Source organism: Panonychus citri, unplaced genomic scaffold (genome assembly GCF_014898815.1).
Source record: "Panonychus citri isolate SS breed McGregor unplaced genomic scaffold, ASM1489881v1 Contig00122, whole genome shotgun sequence".
In the NCBI taxonomy this organism is placed as follows: Eukaryota; Metazoa; Arthropoda; class Arachnida; order Trombidiformes; family Tetranychidae; genus Panonychus; species Panonychus citri.
In genome coordinates this window covers 171,318-194,511 of record NW_026515527.1, presented here as the reverse complement: position 1 = coordinate 194,511, position 23,194 = coordinate 171,318, and the positions used below count along the sequence as shown (strand labels likewise).

The 23,194-nt window shown below is 31.4% G+C and overlaps 3 protein-coding genes and 2 long non-coding RNA genes across 9 annotated transcripts; 3 read left to right on the top strand and 2 right to left on the bottom strand.

Annotated features, from left to right (window-relative positions):
* Positions 1-1,684: 1,684 nt before the first annotated feature.
* On the bottom strand, positions 1,685-3,860 carry LOC128390539 (methylenetetrahydrofolate reductase (NADPH)-like). Its single transcript, XM_053350274.1, has one exon. It carries the CDS (start codon positions 3,281-3,283, stop codon positions 2,132-2,134), a length of 1,152 nt encoding a protein of 383 aa, XP_053206249.1. The 5' UTR covers positions 3,284-3,860; the 3' UTR covers positions 1,685-2,131.
* Positions 3,861-4,031: 171 nt separating this feature from the next.
* LOC128390536 (V-type proton ATPase 116 kDa subunit a 1-like) lies at positions 4,032-7,772 on the bottom strand. Of its 2 annotated transcripts, XM_053350271.1 has the most exons (5): positions 7,091-7,772; positions 6,848-6,926; positions 6,510-6,736; positions 6,266-6,354; positions 4,032-6,048 (listed from the first exon to the last, which is right to left on the bottom strand). In XM_053350271.1, exons 1-5 carry the CDS (start codon positions 7,205-7,207, stop codon positions 4,032-4,034), a joined length of 2,529 nt encoding a protein of 842 aa, XP_053206246.1. In that variant the 5' UTR covers positions 7,208-7,772. The 2 variants fall into 2 exon arrangements, with proteins under 2 accessions (XP_053206246.1, XP_053206247.1); XM_053350272.1 differs by lacking the exons at positions 6,848-6,926; positions 7,091-7,772 and having other exon boundaries at positions 6,607-6,736.
* Positions 7,773-8,589: 817 nt separating this feature from the next.
* On the top strand, positions 8,590-12,480 carry LOC128390535 (uncharacterized). Its single transcript, XM_053350270.1, has 4 exons — positions 8,590-10,893; positions 11,306-11,480; positions 11,552-11,664; positions 11,741-12,480. Exons 1-4 carry the CDS (start codon positions 8,607-8,609, stop codon positions 12,145-12,147), a joined length of 2,982 nt encoding a protein of 993 aa, XP_053206245.1. The 5' UTR covers positions 8,590-8,606; the 3' UTR covers positions 12,148-12,480.
* A 1,487-nt stretch (positions 12,481-13,967) lies between these two features.
* LOC128390540 (uncharacterized) lies at positions 13,968-16,781 on the top strand. Of its 3 annotated transcripts, none has more exons than XR_008325646.1 (5): positions 13,968-14,526; positions 14,619-14,828; positions 15,077-15,324; positions 15,619-16,313; positions 16,399-16,781. It is a non-coding gene; the product is annotated as an uncharacterized LOC128390540 (long non-coding RNA). The 3 variants fall into 3 exon arrangements; XR_008325645.1 differs by having other exon boundaries at positions 14,619-14,935; positions 15,619-16,296; XR_008325644.1 differs by having other exon boundaries at positions 14,619-14,935.
* A 231-nt stretch (positions 16,782-17,012) lies between these two features.
* Positions 17,013-20,290, top strand: LOC128390541 (uncharacterized). 2 transcript variants are annotated; one of them, XR_008325648.1, is made up of 4 exons: positions 17,014-17,403; positions 17,791-17,833; positions 17,987-19,578; positions 20,048-20,290. It is a non-coding gene; the product is annotated as an uncharacterized LOC128390541 (long non-coding RNA). The 2 variants fall into 2 exon arrangements; XR_008325647.1 differs by having other exon boundaries at positions 17,013-17,403; positions 17,791-19,578.
* The last annotated feature ends 2,904 nt before the right edge of the window (positions 20,291-23,194 follow it).

Below are 23,194 nucleotides of genomic sequence, written 5' to 3'. Positions count from 1 at the left end.
TTATTCATTAATAAATTTGCGCATTTAGATATAATCATATCGAATTTATTTAGTTCGTATAATTAAGTCATGATGGTTCTATCGCTGATTCAAATTGTGAAAAATTATATCAAAGCTTCTGAGCCTACCAATTTAATCTCAAAGTCAATTCTGAGAAAAGGTCTAGTCTACCAATTACTTCATCTCGTTCTTTCATTCGGATTATTAATTAAAGGAACGATAGGAACTTACAAGAATATTAATTATTTAATCTTTGCAAAAAATATACCGAAATCGGCTCTTTATCAGTCACTCGCATATTCACTATATGTATTCGTTATTGGTCTATCGTGTGGACTTTTATTATTTACTCGAAAAAACTACCAAAAGTTTATCAATTGTCAACTGGATTTGGTTACTGATCACAAAGAGATGTCTGATGAGTACATTTATAAACAGAGACGAAGGTCACTTTTTGTTATTCTATTGTTTGTGATCAATGAATTTGCCATCGATATTACAGGAAAACCGACATATTTTAACTTTGGAATAACGAAAAGTAGCATTTTCTCAGTACAAGTTGGAAGAGTGACAATACTCATCTTATCGCGAACCGCTTTCATAAACTATCTATACTTTATTGTCGAAAACTGTATCATATTGGAATCAATTTTCGTTGTAATATCCTATCGCCTTAATTTACTGATTCAGAGAAAATGCATTTCATTGGAAAACCCGAGGCTTCAGTATAACGCGATCAAATCGATTCGTTTGAATTATCTGAAAGGTTTAGAGGCAATAACAATAATCGACGGGACCATGACTCTCGTAATATTTGGTTTCTACACATTCGCAGTTGCCAATTGTTTACTCGTTTTTAGTAATCTTTTCTCAATAGAGCACACGGTTTATGGACTGATTTATATTCTCGCCATATTCACCAAACAAATGGCTTTCGTCTCATTGATCACCTATCATCTGATTCGTGTTAATAGATCTGCGGCCGGAGTGTTCAACGATGTTTATCTTCTTTCGTTCGACTCAAAATCTGTCGAGTACACGGACGAGGTTCGTTGAACCTCACGAACATTTTGAAATTGTTATAATGTTTTTTGTTTCTTTTTCCTCTTTCAGATAAACTTATTCTTATTGAGAATTAATCGTCAAGATATTGGATTCTCTTTCGCTCATTTAATTGTTATTACTCCGAATTTCGTCTCATCATTAGCGACAATTTCCCTTACTCTTGGATTAGCTTTGGGAACAGCATTCAATTGATCATCATATTCAAGATCACTCATCTTTAATTTAGCTTGAACATTTCCAATGTTCAGCTCGATATAAAATCTCATCGTTTCAATCAGAAATTTTCAACTGTCAATAGCCATGAGGACGTGATACTAATGTTTACCAGTAAATCTTAATTATTGTTGTGTTTGTAGTTAAAATAACCACAAATTGACTTTGATTTGCTTCATAAATGTGTTGATCTAATTTAGCTTATCTTAAATGTATTTGTTTTCATCATTAATCAAACTCTTGTTTGAAGTTAATCATAAGACATTAATGGGAAAATTTAAATGTTACACTTTGAATGCGTGATCTGTTTACTTAATTGTCATTGTAAACGTGATTTATGATTCACTTTGAATCAAACAATTAAGTCTGATCATGTTGATTAAAAAGTAACAATTAATATACAATATTCTTGAAGAAAAAGTTTTATTTACAAAAAAACAGACAAAAAGATAACTTGGAATCTATCAATATGTATACGTCATTACACATGATTGTTTTTCGTTTGCATTACTTATCGTTTGTAATGATAAGTGAATTGATTTAATGATAACTTTGGGTTTAATCATTAACGTAAAGGGAGAAAAGAAAACAATTAACTTCAAGTCATCAACACGAAATCTGATCACATCTCTAATCAGATCTTTGAGGTGGTTGATAATCATTTGAAATCAATTAATGATGTTTGTGGTTGATGATTATGATTATGATTTTTGATGAGATTTGTGATTAAGATCCACTTGTTTGATCTCATAAATGATGTTTGATTTATCAGGAAAAATAATATGACTTTCGGTGGGATGAAGTTTGATTTCTGTAGGATGTTTAAGGAAAAAGTTGGTTACTGATCAATTGATTAATTCTGATGATAATTGGATGATTCTGGTGTTTTATCACCGCTTTTCACTGATGGTTGATTCTTTTCCAATGTTTCTGAACCAGAATCAAGAGTAAATTCCTCTAATTGTGCCGATAATCGTAATAATTGTTGGTTAATTGTTGTCCTCGGTATCTTGGGCTCAATCATCTCGATAACTTGTAACGTTGAATCTTTATTGAGGGAAAAGAAATGTAGTCCAGGACAAAGTCCTTGATTAACTAGATTAAGGCACAATTGTGTTGATTGTTCGATGGCAAATTGTTTAATTTGTTGATCACAATTTGAAATATTTTCAATTTTCGATTCCAGTTGATTACAGATCGGAACTTGGGTTGTTTTCATCATTCGGGTAAAAGATCGATAAGATGGAAAGGTAAATATTCCCGGTAAAATGGGAGCTTTTATATCAGCTGATCGACAGAGTCTAACCCATTGGGCAAAAACATCAACATTGAAAAAAAATTGGCTTATTATTAGATCAGCACCAGCGTCAACTTTGGCCTTTAAGTATTTAACATCTTCAGCAAGGGATGATACCGATGGATGACCATTAGGATAACCAGCGACCGCGACGACAAAATCGTTTGGAAACTCGGCTCGAATAAATCTAACGATATCAATGGCATGATTGAATTCCCGTTCCGTTGATTCATCTAAATCGTCACCTCGCAAAGCAAAAATATACTTGATTCCACAGTTTTTAGCTTCTTGTAGGAATTTTCTACCCTGATCGGAATCCATTAAATCTGAACAGGTCACATGAAGGAGAATATCGAATCCATAGTTGGTGATTATCAGACGGGCCAAATCAAATCGAGATAATGATTCAGTGTTCGATGTTCGGGAAGTACTTTTAGATGTGATGGCACAGAATAAGGGTCGATATTTTCTTAAATCACTGAGTAGATTTTTCAAATCATTCAATGATTTACTCGATGGTGGAAATATTTCAATTGAATAGAAGGGTAACTTGGAACTTTCAATTAATTGTGAAAATTTGGTGACACGAGATGATGATTTGATCGATGTTGATGTTGACATTTTGATGATATTCTTTGTTTTCAGAATGGAAACTGAAGAGTTGAAGTGAAACCCAGTTAATTGTCGAGGTAATAAATGTGAAAACATGAAAAAGAACTAACAAAAAGTGATTATCATGATAAAATTAAGATAATAGTGATGATGATGATGATGATGAGAAGGAGGATAAAGATATGGATTGTATTAAATATGATCACATAGATGAAGTTGATTATCTTCCAATATAATCAATTCTAGTTTTATGAATGTTATTGGAAACCAATTAAGCTGATAATTGAGTTGATAAGATGCAGAAAATGTAGCAATTAGATTGCAATTACTGTTGTTCACTTGCTGGTGATGAAAATTTCATAGTTAACAAAAAAAAGAAAATTAACCAAAATAGTTAATTGAGTTGACGATCGTGACGAAGATGATGATGATGTTGTTGTTGTTGAAGATTTGATCTTGATGTTTAATCAAACAAGAAACAATCACGTGGAGACTAAACATCAATTGGAGAGAGAGAGAGTCCAAGTTAACAGTTAATTGTTTGAAGAAATCAAATTAGATTTTCATCTTATCTCATTTGTAAGTAGAAACATAATTACACTTTTGTTTTAAATTGTGGAAAGAGAAGGAAAAACAATGTCAATAAAGGCACTTTCTCTGTCAACAAGCAACATGATGCCTGGAATGATGTGATTATCTTTAGGTCCTTTTCTGTGATCAGCTGATTTTCATTTCTTTTTTTATGCTGCAATTTGGATTGGTTGTTGCAAAAAGAAAATAGAATCACCCAAACTACGCAGACTACGAATTTGAACTTTTCTCTTTATTCTTGGCAAACCATCATTCAATTAAGTTCTTCATATTCTTGTTTAAGAATTACTTCAAATGAGAATGGTTGAAAACTGTAACCGGTTCCGGCGTAGAATTTACTTTGAAACTCAATCCAATGTAACCTTAGGGCGTGAAGAAAAGCGCTCAGACCTTCCATTAAAAGTAGAACGGCCACTGTTAAGCAAGCCCAAAATGCGAAAATGAAAAACATTAATAGTCCACCAGCGAAACCGTTGAACGTTGTTAGCCCAATTCTGAGAACCATATTCCATAAAACTTCACTTAATTGAGCGTGAGCTAAGCTCAATGCCCATAATCTAAGGTACGATGCTGTATGTGAAATCGACCCGAGGCAAGATTCAATTGTATGGATTACCTGGTGAATGATTATCTCTCCAAGATCAAATTCTTCATGGTTCTCATGATTATCGACACTGTTAACCGTTACTTTCTCTTGTTCTTTGGGTACTTCATCGTTTAAAATTTCCATAGGAATGCCAACTTCATTCTCGATTATAATGTTATTATTGTTCGTTGGTCTAGAGGTCATTTGTTTACGCTCATCGTTGGCCTTTTTTAGAAAGTAAGGTTTAACACAGAGCATCCAGGGTATGCAGGAGAGAGCGATTATCAACAAAACTGTTTGAATAAACTGTTGACCCCAATACATTGGTGCTAATGAACATGGAGTATCTTCGTACTTGTAGAGGAACATGTTGATTAGAATAATCAAAACTGATGGAGCACATGAAGAGCCAGAAGAATCATAGAAAATCCATTTTGCCAAGATGAGAATATTTAGATAACCGAAAATGGAGATTGTGAAAATTATCTGAGGAAGAAATTCACAGTAGATATTCAATTGATTGTTAAAATATCGATGATTGTACAAACTAAGGATAATACCGAACAGCATTTGACCAACTCCAAGAAGAACTGAAAGTTTCATCTTATATGAATTGAGGAAGAGAATTTTATTCTCGGCAACTTGCCAAACAGGATCCATTCCAAACCAATATGGTGATCCTGAATACTCTTTACCAGGTTCTAACATCATCACCTCAGGGTATAAACCTTTGTCGGGTGGATGAGATGAGACCCATGATGAGCCGAAAATGTTAAATGATTTAGAGAAGATATCATTATAAATGAAACCCGTGTAGATGGAGAAAAGTCCCATCAATAGGATTAAATATCTTCCACCGAAAAAGGTAAGAAATATTTCATTTGTTGACTTTTTCGATTGAATGAAATTCTCTTTCATAACCATCCAAAGGCCGAAAAGTGTCATCAATAAGCCATGACCTGCATCTCCAAACATAACGGCAAATAGAAAAGGGAAAGTGATTATTGTAAAAATGGCTGGATTAATTTCTCGATAGGAAGCAACACCATATGAATCAACCAAATTCTGAAATCCTTGAGTAAATTTATTATTCCGATGAAATGTTGGCGGTATTTCCTTAGTTTCGATACAATTTAAAATTGAAGGTACGGATGATCCACTTCGATCTTTTCCTCTTCTCAATGCAATATGAACTCTTTCCAGGTCATTATTGGGACACCAACATTCAGCGATTAAACATTTCCTAGTAAGATCTAAATTGAACATGTTAAGCGAAAGATAGATCGCTTTTATTTTTCGAACCTTAACCTTCCATGTGTTCAAATGTTTAGCAGCCGCGGCTAATACTCGATAACGATGTTCAGTTGTCTGTTTAAGAACAATTTTCAATTCATCAACCCTTGAGGTTAAATTGGTGATCATTTCTTTCCGGGCAATAGCAGTTTCCGGGCAAGGGTAAAGTGATGCTCGAAAACCTTCACAAATCTTTTTCACTCGAGTCATTAATTGTTCTCCTTGGAAGAAGATGATAAATACTGATTTGAAATCGTGATCACCGGAAATTGGATCTTCAATGGGTTCGTCGATAAAGGCTTGACGTAAAAAGACATTGCCCATACAAACGCGCCAAAGCATTCGTTCAAACGAATGCAATCGATCTCGACGAATTACACCAGTTACAAAGCTAAAAGAAAAGTCGAAGAGGAAGAGAAAGAGAGTAAAAAAAATTAGATTAGATATTGACAATTAACAGTTATACGTATGTATAGCAATAGATTACAGAATCAACAAGTTGCTGTTGGTCTTTTTGTTGGATTATAATATCAACTATCAAAAGATTATTGGATGATAAACAAGGTAAATAAAGGTAAAACTACCAATCGTTATTAAAACAAACTCACTTCAATTTAACGTGAGCATGGATTGAGAGGTTTATGGCATCATCTCCAGCTAATTGGGTCCAATCTTCACCTAGTCCAGTTCCTTGCATCTATTGGAGGAAGGAGAAAACAAAAATGGAAACTAAAGATTATAAGATTAACGGTAAAGAGATGAACGGAAAATTGAGAATTGATTAGATTGGATGGAGAAAAATTAGAGAGCATGAAACAACAGGGTGGCAGAATATGGAAATGGACTAATAACCTCAAGAAAAAATGCATGAGTTTTCTCGAGAATATGACGGAATTCACATAATTCTGAGAATGTTTTCTTTAAAGCATCCATGTTGAAATTAACTTGCTTCAATTCGTTGTCCAGTTTGGCCAGGGTGGTCTCTAAATCGATCATTTCTCTTGGTGGTGGTGCTTCTGGTACATCGCTGTTATCACAGATTGGTATCTCATCTCTCTTGATCTCTTTCTCAAGAATATCTGGAAAAAGAAAATGAAAATACAGAATAGAATTACGAAGAAATGAAATAATAATAATAACATGTTTCTCGACTCTATCAATTGAGAGGGTAAAGGTTAAGATGTACATACTTATCTTTCGCTCCATTTCCTGGCATCTCATGACTTCACTGATGAATTTCCGTTGAAATAGATACACATCAGGATTAAGCTAAAGAAGACAATTCTTAGATTAGTTCAATTGTTTTCACCAAGAGAGAAAAGTGTTTGAGAGAAAATTGGAAAAAAAAAGAAAAGAGATTGAGATTAAGAAGGAAATAGAAATTCTAAAATAAACCGGAAAAATGGAAGAGGTAAAATTAATAATCAATTTACATCACGAAATTGAACCAGACCAAGTTCACCCAATTCAGCGACACAAAAATAAGCAGCTTCGGATTGAAGAAACAATTGACAAAGAGACATCTCTTCACCTCTCAATAAACTTCCCATGGTTGCAGATTAACGGATATTTGGGATTATCCAGAAGATAAAAATTCTAAAACAAAACAAAAACACTAATTTGGAGAGAGTTGATTTCACTTGGAGAGAGAAAAAAATAACAACAATAAATGTAATTAGAGAGAAAAATAATTTAAATTGTTAAGAGAATGAAAAAGGAAGAAAAATAAACAATCAAAGTGAATGAGAATTTGACAAAGAAGAGAAATAGAAAGTGAGGGAAAGAGAGAAAAAGGGAGAAAAGTGAGAGAGAAAATTAGAGAGAAAAGAGAAAAGTGAGAAAGTGAGAGATTGATGAGGTTACCAAACGATTAGATTATTGGGATGATTATGCAAAACACTCGACAGTTGATGGACAATTAAACTAATCATCTGGTCTCAAAATCACAGGTAAATGTTTTCACTTTTAATTACAATTCATTTTTCCAGGTAATGGATCTTGGCGATTGTGATGGATAAACAGGAAGAAATTATTTTCTCTTTGTCTTTTTTTTTCTCTCTCCTTTTTGTTTGTTTCAATTGCTTTTGTTTTCTTATCGAAACAATAACAACAATTATAACTGTTTTCACCCTTTTCTCTCTCTGTGTGTCTCTCTATCCAGGTAACAATCATTTACTTGATCAACTGTGATTAGGTAAAAACACCAAGGTTGGAAAATGGGTGTACCCCTGAAGATAAAATCTCTGGATGGAACATTGGAATTGAATTTTCTTCTTCTCTGTCAATCTCAACATGATAATTTTCTATCACCACCATGGGTTTGTTTTTTTTTCTTCTATTCCTAAATCTCTTGTTCTTTTTGTCTTCATCTGATTAACCGTTACATTGTTTTCAATTGTCTTTCATTTCTAATTCTAATGGTACCAATAATCCTTCTGATTGTTGGTCACTTATTCCACTGGCCTATAAACACCGTTTTCTAATTACTCTGAGTTAATTTTTCTTTCTATTCTGTTTCTTTTGTTAGAATCTTTTGTTTTTCTAATTGGATCATATTGGATTAAAATCTCCATATTCTAAGTTATTAGATGGATGGAATTTCCAATCAACCCATGATGAAGATGCAGGCGTTTTCTAACAATGAGTGTTGGTGTTGATCACTTTTTCCCCGCAGTTGATTGATTCATTGAAAACACCTCACTCACTGATTGGAAACGATGAATAATATTAATAATCTTGGATTATCTTTCCAATGGAAAATGATTTTGAAGATATGACCTGATTTAATCTTGGATCAAAGATTATCTCTCTGTGTGTTTTAATACTTTAATTACGCCCATGATTAACTGGATCTTGCTGATATCGACAAAGAATACACAGTAGTCGAGGAAATAATTAGTTCCTTGATAGTCTATTGTTAATCCAGGTGAATAATAATTAGTAATTATCATGTTACAATTTTCCGGATCTATTGTGTTCTCAATGTTTTTACAATTTCTTTTCTCAATTTCTTTTATTATTTTCCATTCATGTGAAGCTTTTACCTGTCCCGATAAAGGTAAAACTGGAGCATCTCAAGTTCCTCTTATAACATCACTTGTTGCCCATCAAACTGGATATCAAACTAAAATTGAATTGGTCACTGGTTCTGGTCATTTATTTACCATCGATGAGACTTTTAATCAACTGAATTTCGTGGGAAACGTTAAGGTTAATGATGGAGCTGGTTATCAACATAAATTTTTCTGGTACCATCTAGAAGCCAAAGAATCATTTTTCGTTGGTATTGATCAATCTTGTTCTGCCAAAAATTTAACTGATAATGTTAAAAAATCAATTATCAATGATTGGCTAGCATATAGTAGATTATCAGATGAAACGGACATTTCAAATGACCCTCAAGTCTTAGGTCCAATGCTTTTATTTACTTATATGAGAAGCAAATTGGATAATCTAAGATATTTGGATAAAGTTAATCTCGATGGTCGTCAAGTTTATCAATGGTTTTACTGTTTAAAAGACGACGGACCTTATATCGATGTTTACTTTGACTCGAATAATAATTTTCCAGTCCGTTTGGTTGCCACTTATCCTGATGATCCAACCCTTACCACTACTCTAAATGTAATCACATTTGAACCTTTAACTAATCAACTTAACGATTTGATTACTTACCCTTATGGTTATGGTTGCGAACGACTCAACCCCTCGACTATTGTGATCCCGCAATTTGCTCAGGCCGATACTTTTACCTTGGACATGGAAGCTGCTCTCTTTTTCACCCAACCTGATCGATCGGCCGTTACTACAGCACGAATAGCTCGATACCAAGGAATCTATTCATATGATCTTAAAGAGAATGGATTATCAAAGCGAATCGTTCATGACCCTAAACTTTTGATTGATTTTCAAATTGATCCAATTTCGGGTTCATGTTTTGAAGATCAAGCTTCTAATGGAGCGGGTTATGGATTCACTTACCTTCGGTGGCCTTATGCTGAAAATGAAGCCTACAATCTTCTAGATGATTCGGTTCTTAATTTGGAGAGTAAAAAATTAAATTACATGGGACAAATTGTCGAAGAAAATAAACGTTTGGATATTTTCGAAGCAAAATTGAACTCTTTTTTCGCTTTTCCCGATGATGCCAAATTCGATGGACTTGTGACCTACTTTTTCCCTGCCATATACGACAAAAGACAATCAGTTCGCAATCAAGCTCCATTAAGAATGGTAATCAAACCTTCCCGTGAATTGACTGAAATTTATGCAGTTAAAGTTGTTGAAAAAATAGATATTAAAGTGATCGAATACCAAGAAAAAGCAATCGATTTCGAGGACAGATTTGACATCTCTGAATGTTTCGATAAACCTGAAGACTATACTTGGTTTCAAATCGTTTTCTCTGGTAAAAAAGACGACCTTGAATCTTGGAAAGATCAAGACGAAGTATTAAAATCGATAACCAGAAAAGTTCTTTCATTTATTCCCGAGATTCGAATACCAGATATACAAGTTTCGTACCTTGGAAGTGTCGTTTACATTTCGTGTAAACTATTGGAAAGACCAAGTTATCAATACGATTTCTACAAGACTCCTGGTTTCACAGTCGAGAATCCAACCAAAATTATCCAGCGAGATCACGAACAAGATTGTGGTGAAATTTGTTCCGAAGATGAATTTTGTACCAACTTTGCGTATTGTAATAATCTCGAGTGTCGTTTATTCAGTTCAACAAAGGGAACAACTTATCCTTTCATCGAGGAATCAACTGATTGTGATGGATTTAGTCGTAATAATTATTTCGTTTCACCGAAAACTCAAGTGGAAGCGAATTTCCTTAAATCGTCCAAGAGTTTAATCCATGAGATTAAGGCGAAAATCTCCAAAGGAGAATTAAATGTAAAAGATCCAAATCTTTCGGCATTAGATTTGTTCATTGTTTCGGGTCCAGATGAACTTGGTGATCCAGATAAACTTTTCCAAGATGACGATGTTGGACTAACTAATATCGCCGATCATTATCAAGTCTTTTTGTCGGGCCGTCGATTGTCCCAAGGAAACTCGATGCTTGGCTTAGATTATTCATCTTGTTTAAACGAGTGTGACAACGATGATAATTGTTTAATTGTGTCATTTTGTTCATCACGAAAAGGTGAATGTATTTTAGGCAATTCGACAGAAAATATCAACCAAGAATCAACTTATTCCAGTGAAGGATGTAATATATTATCAAGTGAGTTAAATTTGTAACATTTTCAAATAGGAAAAAGGAAATTGATTTTTGGCAGAAATAATTAGTTACCACTAATTTAATTGTTATTCAAGTAAATTATGTTGATTGCAATGGTTAATGATTCTTGTTATTAATGTTTGTGTTGCCAAATCGTTTTGCTTTCACTTGAATATATTACATAATTGTTGTTTACATTACATGTACTTGATTATTGTTTTATTTTCAACTGAACTTAATTGGCTTGATTACAAACTAATCGCAATTGTCAATCTTTAAACTCATAAGATATTTGATGTTTTTTTTGCTTTTCGAAAAGATTATCAACAAATCTTGTAAATTGTTTGATGTAGTTAGTCTAATACAAACAATCAATGTGAATTTAAATAGTAATTATGATTTGTTTTCTTTTCAGGATCATATTCATCTTTCTTTAAGAAACTTCCGGGTCGAAGTTTGATCTTTGATGCTGAGCAAACTTTGGAAAACATTAGCGTCGAAGACTGTGCTCGAGCTTGTGTCCAATCATCATCTAAATCATGTGAAGCATTTGATTACTGCCCTGAGGCTGGAATGGTTCAGAACTCAAAGTAAGAGTGATTTAGATTATGATTAACTTTCAATTCTCACAATTAAAATCAATCTCTATTCCTAATTGCAGAACTAAAATCAAAGCTTGTTTCCTTCACACTTTTCATCTTGCCAAAGACTCAGCAAGTGCCATTGATGGTAAAATCTGGAATTTCACCGAAACCCAATGCGATCATTATGCAAGTGAGTCTACAATTCATACATTTGATTGATTATTCTTAATTTTCATTGATCTCTTTCCCCTTTACAATCAATTTAGAAATACTATCAAAAGATTACAAGCAACTTGTTGGTTACAAGTTTAATCTTAATGAGGAATCAATGATCTTACAAACTTCCGATGTTTCCCTTGAAAATTGCGCTGGAAGCTGTATAACTACTGGTAATTGCAAATCATTTGATTATTGTGAAAATCAATCACAATCAGGAATGATTACCTCTAAATGTCGTCTTTCTTCAATTAAACCTGATGCAAAATCAAGTAAATCCTTAGAAAGTTCAATAGAAAGATGTTCAATCTATGTTACCACTTATGTTGATCCGAATACAATTAATTCATCAAAATCTCATTCGAAAGCTTGGCTTCTCATTTCATTGAGTTTCTTCACATTTATCATCGCTTTCACTATTGGTTTGGTTGCTGCTCGATATTATTATAAACGTTAATCAAGTTTAATTACTATTAATTTATTAATCTTCGTGTAAAATATTCAGATGAAAAAGTACAACAATCATTGTGATTTGATTTGATAGCCTAATTAACTTATAAAGATCTGTAGAAATCTTTAATCAATTGTAAACATACATTTCCGTGTTTCCTTAATTATCTGATGCTTGATTGAGAATTGTTCATAATTAATCTCAAATTACTGTTTTTCCCTCTAAAGTGAAAGATGATATTCATCTCATGATAATCCATGTTAAATTGTTGATCATTACATGATCAACACGGCGATTCGCTTAATCACAATCATAATTGTAATTAAATTTTATTTCCATAAGAATCAATAATCTTTAAAATTATCACTTTTCTTGAATTCATGAGTCACAATCAAATCTAATAGCCAATTTCTATCTAATTGATTGACTTTTTATCGAGTCACTATCAGATAATTAAAGTGATGATCAGATGAAAATATAAATAGAAAATTGATTATCATTGTTGTTTAAATTTCTAAAATTATCACAATTATCGAGAGCTCATTGAGGAATCATGAATCAGCCTGTAATCATCAATCTCGAACATATAACGTGATAGAAAAGGTCCAAGCTCTTTTCCGACAGTTTCATGTGGCCTGGGGGCTTTCGTTGGAGGAATTGTAATCACTTCAATTATCAATCATCTAATCATGAAAAAGAAAACTTGAATAACAATAATCGAAAGCTTCTTTTTCAATTAATTCGTTCTAATTATTAAATCTTATTTTGAAATGATTTAGAATGTTAGTATTGAGCCTATTCGATATCGATCTGAATCTCAAGCTCGAATGGTACAAGTACCTTTTCTAAACTCGTTTCGATCGTCGATTTAATGTAAATAATCTTAATGATTAACTAATCAAAATCTTTCCGAATTCACTGAATTGGTTTGTAATTTCATCTTAATTTCCGAGTGAAACATAAATATTTTATTCGGAAAGTTACTGAGTAATCAGCTAATTTCTTTTAATTGTGAGTGTCTTTTTTTCGTATGTGTGTTTTGTGTTGTGCGATGGATTAGGATGAGGATTGCGAATAGAAGATGAAGATTAATGTTTCTCATAATCACTAAAAGAGGAGAACAGAAAAGAAGACGAAATGATTTTGACCTTAAACAATTAACGATAAAAGGGAAACTTTAAGAAGAATGTTAATTAAACATCTCAACACAGACATTTGATGATTTAGATTAAGTTTCATTAACTCATTGACATTTTGTTTCTTTTGTTTTGTTTTGTTTTTTACATTAAATCAGGTAAAAGGTAAAATTTGTCACCATAGATAATCAATGAGATTAATGAGGAAATTAAAGGAACACAAGAAATAAGATAAAACAATAAAGATAAAAGGAGTTAAATCATATGATCGCTAATTAGCAATTTTCTGATGATTGTTGTTTCATTTTGTTGACGACGATGATGAAAATGATGATGATGCTTGTTGACTTTTCCAAATCCGATTAACTGATGTTCCTTTCGGGATGTTTCATTAAAAGCTTCCAAAGGTAGACAAATGATGACTGATGACAATTCTGTTTGTTGATTAATTGTTGAACAGGGAAAATTGTTATTAAACTCCTTCCATCGGTCATAATGTAAATCCAACATTTACTTTAACCAAAGACTCTGTTGATGAATTATTAATGATTGTGATGATCAGGATGATGATGTCGGTGTTGTTGTGGTGGTGATAATAATCATAATCAGTGAATATCTGGTAAACATGAAGGTGAATCGATTTGATTGTTCAAATCTACCAACAGTAATCAATTTATCTCCTCCATCAATTGGGCTTAAGTGTCTTGAGAATGGCCGAAACCTCCTCGGCAATGGCCTCGAGAACGAACTCAAATTGGGCCTTTGACTTGACGCTTCCTCCTCGTTGGTCTCTAATGTGTTCCAGTGTAGCAGCGATGTCGATCTCTTTGGCTCCTGAAACGAAAACAAAAACAATCAATTAACTAATCGAATTCAATTCCAGATAATAAAAAAGAATAGAAAACAAATTGTTCTCATTAATTTTGTCTCTCTATTAGCGAATGTAAATTAATATATTCGGGGGAGAATCACATGTAACTCGATCATGTGACTTTCTCTCTTGTGGTAATTTGAGATTCTTTCAATTTAAAGAGAATCAGAAAAAAAATTTTCTTCTTTTCTTTTCTGTAATTAATTAAATTCTCTTCGTTTTCTCATTAATATTTAATTATCTCTTGTTTCATTTATATTTATCATTAAATTTACGATAACCTGATGATCACCTGAACATCTAACAAGTGAAATATTTTCTCTATTTTAACTGATTAACTTTGGTTAAGTGCTGTTATTTAATCAACTCTCTTAAAAGGTCAGTTAAATTATCCTTTGTCTATATTTTTTTCTCTATGTTATTGGTTCGCCATTTTTTATTGTTTTTTTTTTGTTCTTTTTCTTTTTTAGCTTTTCTATCAACAGTTTTCCATCTTTATCACTTGGATGTGTTAATCACCATCAACATTTTCCATGTTCATTTGAACGAAAGCTGATTGGCTTTGGGAAGAAGAGAAAACCCATTTAATTCAGAATTTGTGTTTCTTTTTTGTTTCCTCTTTTCTTTATTTTCCTGGATAAGCAAAAACTAAAAAAAAAGTCGGTAACTTAATTTTCTGTGTAAGTGGTAAAGTCATTGGCAATCGATTTGCTTCCAATTGATGTCAATTCAATCGAATTATGTTGGCTAATTGTTGTGAAAGGTTATCAAACAATGGATAACATTGGTAGTTTTTCTTTCCTTCTATTTTGTGTGAAACGCAATTAAGTGCATTTACAGTTTGATTTTATTCCGTATATTTGATTACATCCACTAATTAACTATTTAACTATTTACCATCTGAATGACTTTTTCTTCTCTTTTACAGTTAATTCTAATTTAACCATTGGCTATGGTGTTTTCTATCCTACAATTTACCATTAATTCATTTTCTTAGGCCCAAGAAGCAACTTTCTTTCTATCATTTCTGGTCATCGAAAAGTCTCAAACCTACTTACCAATCTGACCTATTGAAATACTTTAAGTAATTTCCTGATTGATCATAAAGAATCTAGTACCTTGTTATGAATCAACTATTAATACAACCATTGATACTCGATAAAAATTAACCCAAAGGTGAGTAATTAAACAATTTGATTGTCGTTTGCAATGGAAGAAAGCAAATTCAAATGTCAACCGATTGCTTGAAATTGAACAAATCTCTTCATCTAATGTCTTGTTTGATTAATGAAGTTGAGGTAAATGAAAATTATATGAAAAGAGAAAGAGATGAGACAAAAACACTATTCAGAAATTCATATGGTTTTTCATAAGCGATTTGACAGAAATTGAAATTTTCTGAATCTTTGAATTCACATTCTATTAATAATAATAAGTAACTCTACATTTTTATTTCCTTCATTCTCCTAGAAATGGTTGGCTAAGCTTGGAAAACATTACCAGAGAGGTGAACATGGAATTAGTATGAGAAAAAAAGGAGAAACTACCAGTTGAATGTATGGAAGCAACAAGAAAGTGTATCATTGGTGATTGGTGATGAATAAGAAGCCAGAGTAAAGATGAGATAATGAAAGAAAAGTTGATGATGAAACCAATCATGAATTATGATTTTTACATATTCCCCCTGTTGAAAGAAATTACTCACGATGAAGAAGAGGATAAAGAAGAAGGATAAAAGTGGATCAATGATTCTGAAGAGCTTCATGCCAACAACACCAAGAACATTATCACCAAGAATGGAAGGAATGACAACCGATCAAATAATAATAATAATTATCATTGTAAAGGTATTAACTCAAACCTGGAGATTGTTTTGTTTAGATATTTATAATGGAATCAACAACTCGGAGAAGGAACAAAAAAAAGGAACAAAAGAGAGAATATTGAAAGAAAGTCATGAAAGGAAAACATCTATTTGTGACTTGGAGAATAGAGAGGAAAAGATCTCTTTTTTTCCTCTCAAAATTCACTTTTCCATTTAGTTGATCAATGAAATATTCATAAGAAAGTTCTTTTGTTTCCTTATTTTTCCATCACATGGTTGTATTTGGAATCGAGGAATCAACTATCAGATGATTACATGTACATGTAAATATAAAACCTTCGTAAGGAGAAAAACAAAACAAAAGTCTCTTGGATTTTGTTTTCTGCTTATATTGAGAATTTTATCTTTTTTCTTTCCTCTCATAGGTAACAAGTGAAATCTACTCTGGCCAAAGGATAGAGCAAAGAAGGAGAAAAGAATTACAATAGAATCGAGTTAATCCATCACCATATTATTGAAATGTTACATTCTATCCACACAACAACAACAACACCAACAAAAAAGAGAGATGGAAGTGAATGTTAAGCATATATAATAGAGCGTCAAATGATGATAATTCAGTTTCAAGTGCTAATGGACCGAATGAATAATAGAATCAATTCAACAGAATCAGATTGGCCGCAGGCAAGGAAAGGAAGACACTATTGTAAAGGAAGATGAAAAAAAAGAAGGATCAAAAAAGTACAATTGATGCTGGAAGAATAAGAATTATGCTTTAATTGAAGAGAAGTTAAAGCTTTAAATGTTACGATATATGAAAAAAAGGTAAAGCATATCCACCAAGTTATCATCTCATAAATATAGATATGACTATTTTGATATTATTATTAATACATTATGGTGTTCATATTATGTATTCATAATAAGTATTCACTGTTGCGTATTTTTTTTTATCCATTTGTATGTATATTTTACTTGAGAAAAAGATATACCTGCAAATATATATTTCTCAGGTATTAATAATATACATATAAATGTTATTGTATGCATTGAGTAAGCCTCTTAGCATTGATTATATAGCTTCAATATTACATAATTTCCCTTTAGTTTCCTACTCCCTCTCTCTCTCTCTCTCACTTGATATTATAATGTAATATTAAGGTTTTATTATCATTTCTAACTCATCTTTCTTTTCATCATTTTCCTCATCAGGTTATTATTTTTTTTCGGTGACACAAAAAGGAACCAGGAAGAGGATAAAGACTACATGATATTAATACCTGAAAACATATGGAAGTGAAATTATCTTGTTGCTTGTTGTTTTCGTTAATTTATCAAGTTCAAGTTTACCTTTTTTCTTTTCTTTCTTTGTGTGTAACATTCAGAGGATTGAATTGCTTATAACATGGTAAAGAGAATAGAGGAAAGTGGTAAGCCAAATAAATTGCATTTTCTTCATCTCTTTAACCTCTTCTTCTTCTTCTTCTTCTTCTTCTTCTCTCCCTCACCATCTAATGTATTCTAATATATTTTACTCAAATTACTTTGACTAATGTTAACAATTAACATTCTTCTTCTTCTTTTATCTCTATTTCATTGTATGATTAGTGAATTGTTGAAAGAAATAGGAGAAAGAAGAAGCTACAAATGTTAACATCTTCATTAGATGATTATTCTGTGATCTTTTTCCTTTTATATCAATTGAACCTCAAGAGACAAATGAAGAAGAAGAAGAAAAAACAACATTGTACTTGGAATGTTATTAGTGTGAATTATAACGTTTTTTTCTCTGTTTCTTTTTTTCTATTCATATTTAGGTTAATAAGAATATGGTAAAGTTTTTTTTTCTCTTATAGTTTGGTAAGTTCTCTTGTAGTAATTATGAGAAAAGACAATAGAAGATTTGGAAACCTGATATTGTTTCAAATGGAACTATTAATACCATGAAACACTCTGGATGATTATATTGATTATCAAATGTATCTTTTTCTTTCATCTATTGACATAATTTAGAGACAACTAATGGATCCACAATTGAGCTTCTCAATCAACGATATTCACTAAGGTTAACCTATATCTCAATTTACTTCATTGAATTTAACAGAACTCTGGTAACTGAGTCATCATGATCATGATCATCAATTATACTCATCATCAGAATCACTTGTATGTTATTAGTTAGAATACTTATGAATTTAGTTGATTGAAGGTTTTTTTCCTCTCTCTCTTTCCATGAGTTGACCCAAGGTGATTAATAATCAATTCCCTGATATTAGTATCTAATAGTAGAAATTTAAGTTAAGTTTCCATTAATAAATTTCGATTCGACTTTTCCTTTTATCTTTAATGAATGATGAGCTTTCAACATCATCAACGTAAATACTGTTGATATGCTATCAGAATTTACGGAAAAATTATTAATCAAGAACAATTTGTTTGCAGAACGAAATTTAATTGATCCAATTACGGTCCTTTTCATATGATTATTATCTTTTCATTTAAAGAGATGATTAAAGATTATAAGCTATGAAAATTGTTATAAAAATCTACCTGTTGACATGGAAAACACAATCAACAAGTTGGAAATATTGTTCAGAATCGTGAAGTCTTGACAAAAATACGAAACCATGGATTCAGTAATACTTGTAATCATAATGATCAATAATATGATTAAGAGTAAATTAGCCATTGTATGAATGAGGGAATAAGATGATCATTGTGAAGATGAGTGAGAGAAAAATGGAAAATCTGAAAATTCTGTTGAAACCGACCATGAAAATCTCATAGGAGGTTAGACAAAATGTCGACAATTGTTCAATGTAAAAGAAACAGAATGACAATAAGATGATTTTTCTCTCTCCCTACCTTCTCATTTCGCTTTTATCATTTTCCTTCTCATCTTCTCATCTTCTCATCTCTTCATCCTTCTCATGATCTTCATCTTCCCATTTTTCTACATCATTCCCTCCACGTTCATTGTTATAAGTTAAGCAGCAGGAAAAACAGGGAGACTTGTTAACTAGGAATTAAATCAGTTCTCCAGGAAAACCTAAGCCACCATATAGAATGGAACAATTTTTTTCTTCTCTCTCTCTCTCAGTTGTTTTTTTTTGGACAAAGAGACAATCCTTTTGGTGTTTTATGGTGCAAAGGAACCAAGAACAACGAGGAGATTGAAGATTTTCATGGAAGACAAAGGAAAGAAAAACGAGCAAAAATGATGAACAATGTTGATGATTATGAAGATAATCCATTCATTCATATTAAAGTTACTCATCTTGTTGTTGAAAATGAATGAACAACTCAGGGGGATTCACATGATAAAAGCTAATGAATTTTATTCCTCTTTCCTCTGAATTTCATTCAACAAAGAGTTTGACAAACTACTGTATCGATTTAAACCAAATGAACCTGTGGATAGACAGTAATCATAACAAGGATAAGCTCCTTAAGTAAATCTGATTTTAATTATTAGCTAATTAATATCGCTTAATATCAATTGTCTTGTCATCATCATCATGTAATCAGTGTTAAAATTACACATTGACATTGATAAAAGATATTAATTATTATCATTTGATTGCTATTGTGTTAACATTAATCAGGTAATTACACTTTTATTATCTGTATTTACTGTTACAAAGTTATTACTAATCTTATTATTATTAGTATGAGAAACTATTATCAATTAATTATTATCAACAAACTTTTAGCTGTATTGGTAAAATTAATTAATCAGTGCAACAATTAAATTGATAGTCTTCTTAATCCTTTAGTAATTGTAATTTCTTGCTTCTTGATTTGTTTTTGTTTTGTCACAATTACCAATTGTTATTGTTTAATGATAGTAAATTGTATTGATTAACATTGAAACATTTGGATAGTTTTTGTGTTTTCCCCAATCAAATGAGTTTAGTTTTTATTTATATTCTGTGATTAGTTTGAATTCCCTGAATTTCTGGAAACAAAAGACCCTGAAAGAATGAGGAAAAACTTATATTACCACATAAACTTTAATTTGATTGACTTGATTTAATATTGATTTTCTCTTTCTCTTCTCATCATCATTTACAGATTCTAACATGAAACGATAATATCACGATAATACCTAAAGATTTACTCCTGAGGAACCATTAAAACGTGAATGATTGGTTATCTATCCTTTTTTTATGGTGTTAAACATAGTGTTTAACAACATTGGCTTTTTATTGAATCCAAAGTCGAGATTGAAGGAAAATCATTAATATCAACAAATATCACCAATATTATGGAACGATAATAATATTAAATGGGTTTTCACTCCCTTTCCCATGATAACCTTTCATCCTATGGGCTTTTTTTTTGTTTCTTCCTTGATTTAAGGTTAGGGATGAGGATGGAGAGGATGATGATGGTGATGATGATGAACACTTGGATCATTCTGACCTGAACTGTTTAATATTCAGTGATGATGAGATTGAACAACAGTATATATAAGTTGGATGCTAGGTTGACTGGTGTTAACCAATAAATAAACTCACGTCAATTTGATGATCCTGTTAAATAATTCAAACCTATCAAATCTTTCATTGGAAAGTACTGAAACTATGATCACGAGTTAATCTAATTTGTGTTACTATCACATTTTACTTTATTCAATTCACTTGGAAATTGTTTGAGAAAAAAAAAACTACTGAAGTCCAATCACTTATTCATTGAGAAATCTTATATTCTCATTAGCTAATAATGAAGTCAATTCTGTATTTTAGCTGCTCAGTTACAAGTAACATTAAGATTGACAAATTCAGTAATAAGGATAAGAATGATGGAGAAAACAAAAAGTGAAGCCAACAAGGAGAGTGGAAATGATCAAGTACCATGATGTTTATCATCATCATCATCATGATCATGAAAAAGTTTCTTTCAGATTTTGATTTAACTTAGTTATTTATCTGCTTCTCAATTCTGGTATTCAATAGGATCAGTTTATTATTATTATCGTTGGAAAATGAGTCTTTTTTTTTATAAATAACATCATCTTTTTGCTGAGTAACTATTATCCTGTTGATTTCTTCATGGTCAATCTACTGAAAATCAATAATTTCATCAATCTATTTGAACTCATTGTTATTTTTTTCTTGGTTCATTTTGTTTTCCAAAGGATAAATGGAGAGACACCAAGGACACAAAATTCTGAACATTATTGACATTATCATGATGATGAAGAAGAAGAAGAGAGAAAAAATGACGAAAATGAAAAAGAAACTGTTACTCAAACAGGAAAAGGAAGGAGGATTAAACCGATTCGATAATATTTATAATATAAATTCAGTTTGCTTCATGATTGATATTATCAAGACTAACATGATGTACTTACAATTACTGTTTCCAATATATAAGATCCAGTGTATGTGTTTACCTAATCTTTGTAATTCTGAAAATTTCTCATCAAATAACCTGATGGTAAACCTCATATATTTAGATGTACATGTATTTAGTTACATGTTAACTAATGTAAGGTAACTCTGGAAGTGGTAAAAGTTTCATGTTGATTAAATTAAATTGTATCAAATAGACTGAATTAAGTATATATATAAGATGTTAACAGTTTTCCATCTTATCAGCATCATGAAAACCAATGGAACCATGAACAAAGAGTGTAGAGAAATGTGAAAATATACTCAACACTAGGAAGGAAATTCATTTTATGGTCTTAAGAGCAAAAAAGGGATACTCAACTTTACCATGAAGTATATGAATTCATTCAGATGATTTGTAATTTTATTCACTAACTTAAATCATCAACATTGAATATGAAATCAGGTTAACAGGGAGAATTGAACTTAAATGTATCAACACTGAGTTTGGAATCAATTTTTTTCATTTCAAACTAATTTACAACTCAAACAATTTACATGATTGTGTTTCCATGGTGAAGTTTGATGTTTTCATCAATTTAAATTATCAAACAATAAGAGAGATGATGATGATGATAACTAGAATTGGAACAACAATCAGATGATTTCGATGTTGATTCAATGTTATTTATTTTCTATTTGTATCAATTTTTGCTTCTTTTTGTTGATTTGCTAGAATTTACCTTTTTGTTTCATTGTTCTTGAAATTTGATCAACAAGCAAATGAAACTGTGAATGAACAAGAAAAAGTGAAAGAGTAAAAGGAAAACAAAATAACGGTACAATTGAATTACCATAGAAAAAGTCAATCAACAGTAAAGATAAACACAATTGAATCAAATTAGATATTTAAATGTTAAAAGGTAAAGTTAATTGTGTTCCCACCAAGATAACTGAATCATTTTCATTATTTTCTTGTTGATAAAATTAAATACAATACGAATTGATCATCAAGCAATATCATGGGAATGATTAGATGATTTATATTATCATCATGATCAACATTAATCTGATCAAATTGTTACTCTCATTTGATAGTTTTACCTGATGGATTTTTTCATGTTATTATTGTGTTTATATGATTGTTGTTGATCAAAATGTTATCGTAATGATTATTATGATAAATTAATGATAATCAGAGGGAGAAAAAAATGAGAATACAATCAGTAAGAGTTAATAAAGATTACCTACCTTTGGCTAATCGATTTAGGACCATGTCAATTAGACAATAAGTGCCCGTTCGACCTATTCCATCGCTGGTTATTTATTATCATTGTTATTTTCGATTAGATTGGTAATTAATTCCATGATAGAGAAGATTAAATGAGAGAGAGAAAGAGGAAGGGGAATAAGAATAGGAGCCAGGAGATATAATAAGAAGAGAAAGAAAATCAATATTAACATTAATCGATTGTTATAATACATATCGAAGAGAAATAATTTCTTTATTCTTTTTGATAATATTATGTATTATTCTCTATTCTTTTCATATATATATATTCAGTTTTGTATCATTTTTTTTTTGTTTTGAAAATTCTGACAGAATTTTATTCCAGGATAAATGATAATCTTACCTGCAGTGAACAACAATTGGACAGGATCGACCTCGATATGACTTGTTGACCTTCCTGAAGAAATTGTTAGCATTTTGTTGTCGATATGGCACCGAAGAGAAAGAGAGAGAGAGAGAGATAAAGGTACAGATAGGATGAAGATTTCAAGGAATATATCGAGTGAGTTCATTGGGCCCATGAAGATAAAATATTGGGGAAGATAAGGAAGAGAGAAATGGAGAGAAAAAAGAAAAAGAGAAAAAAGTTTTAGG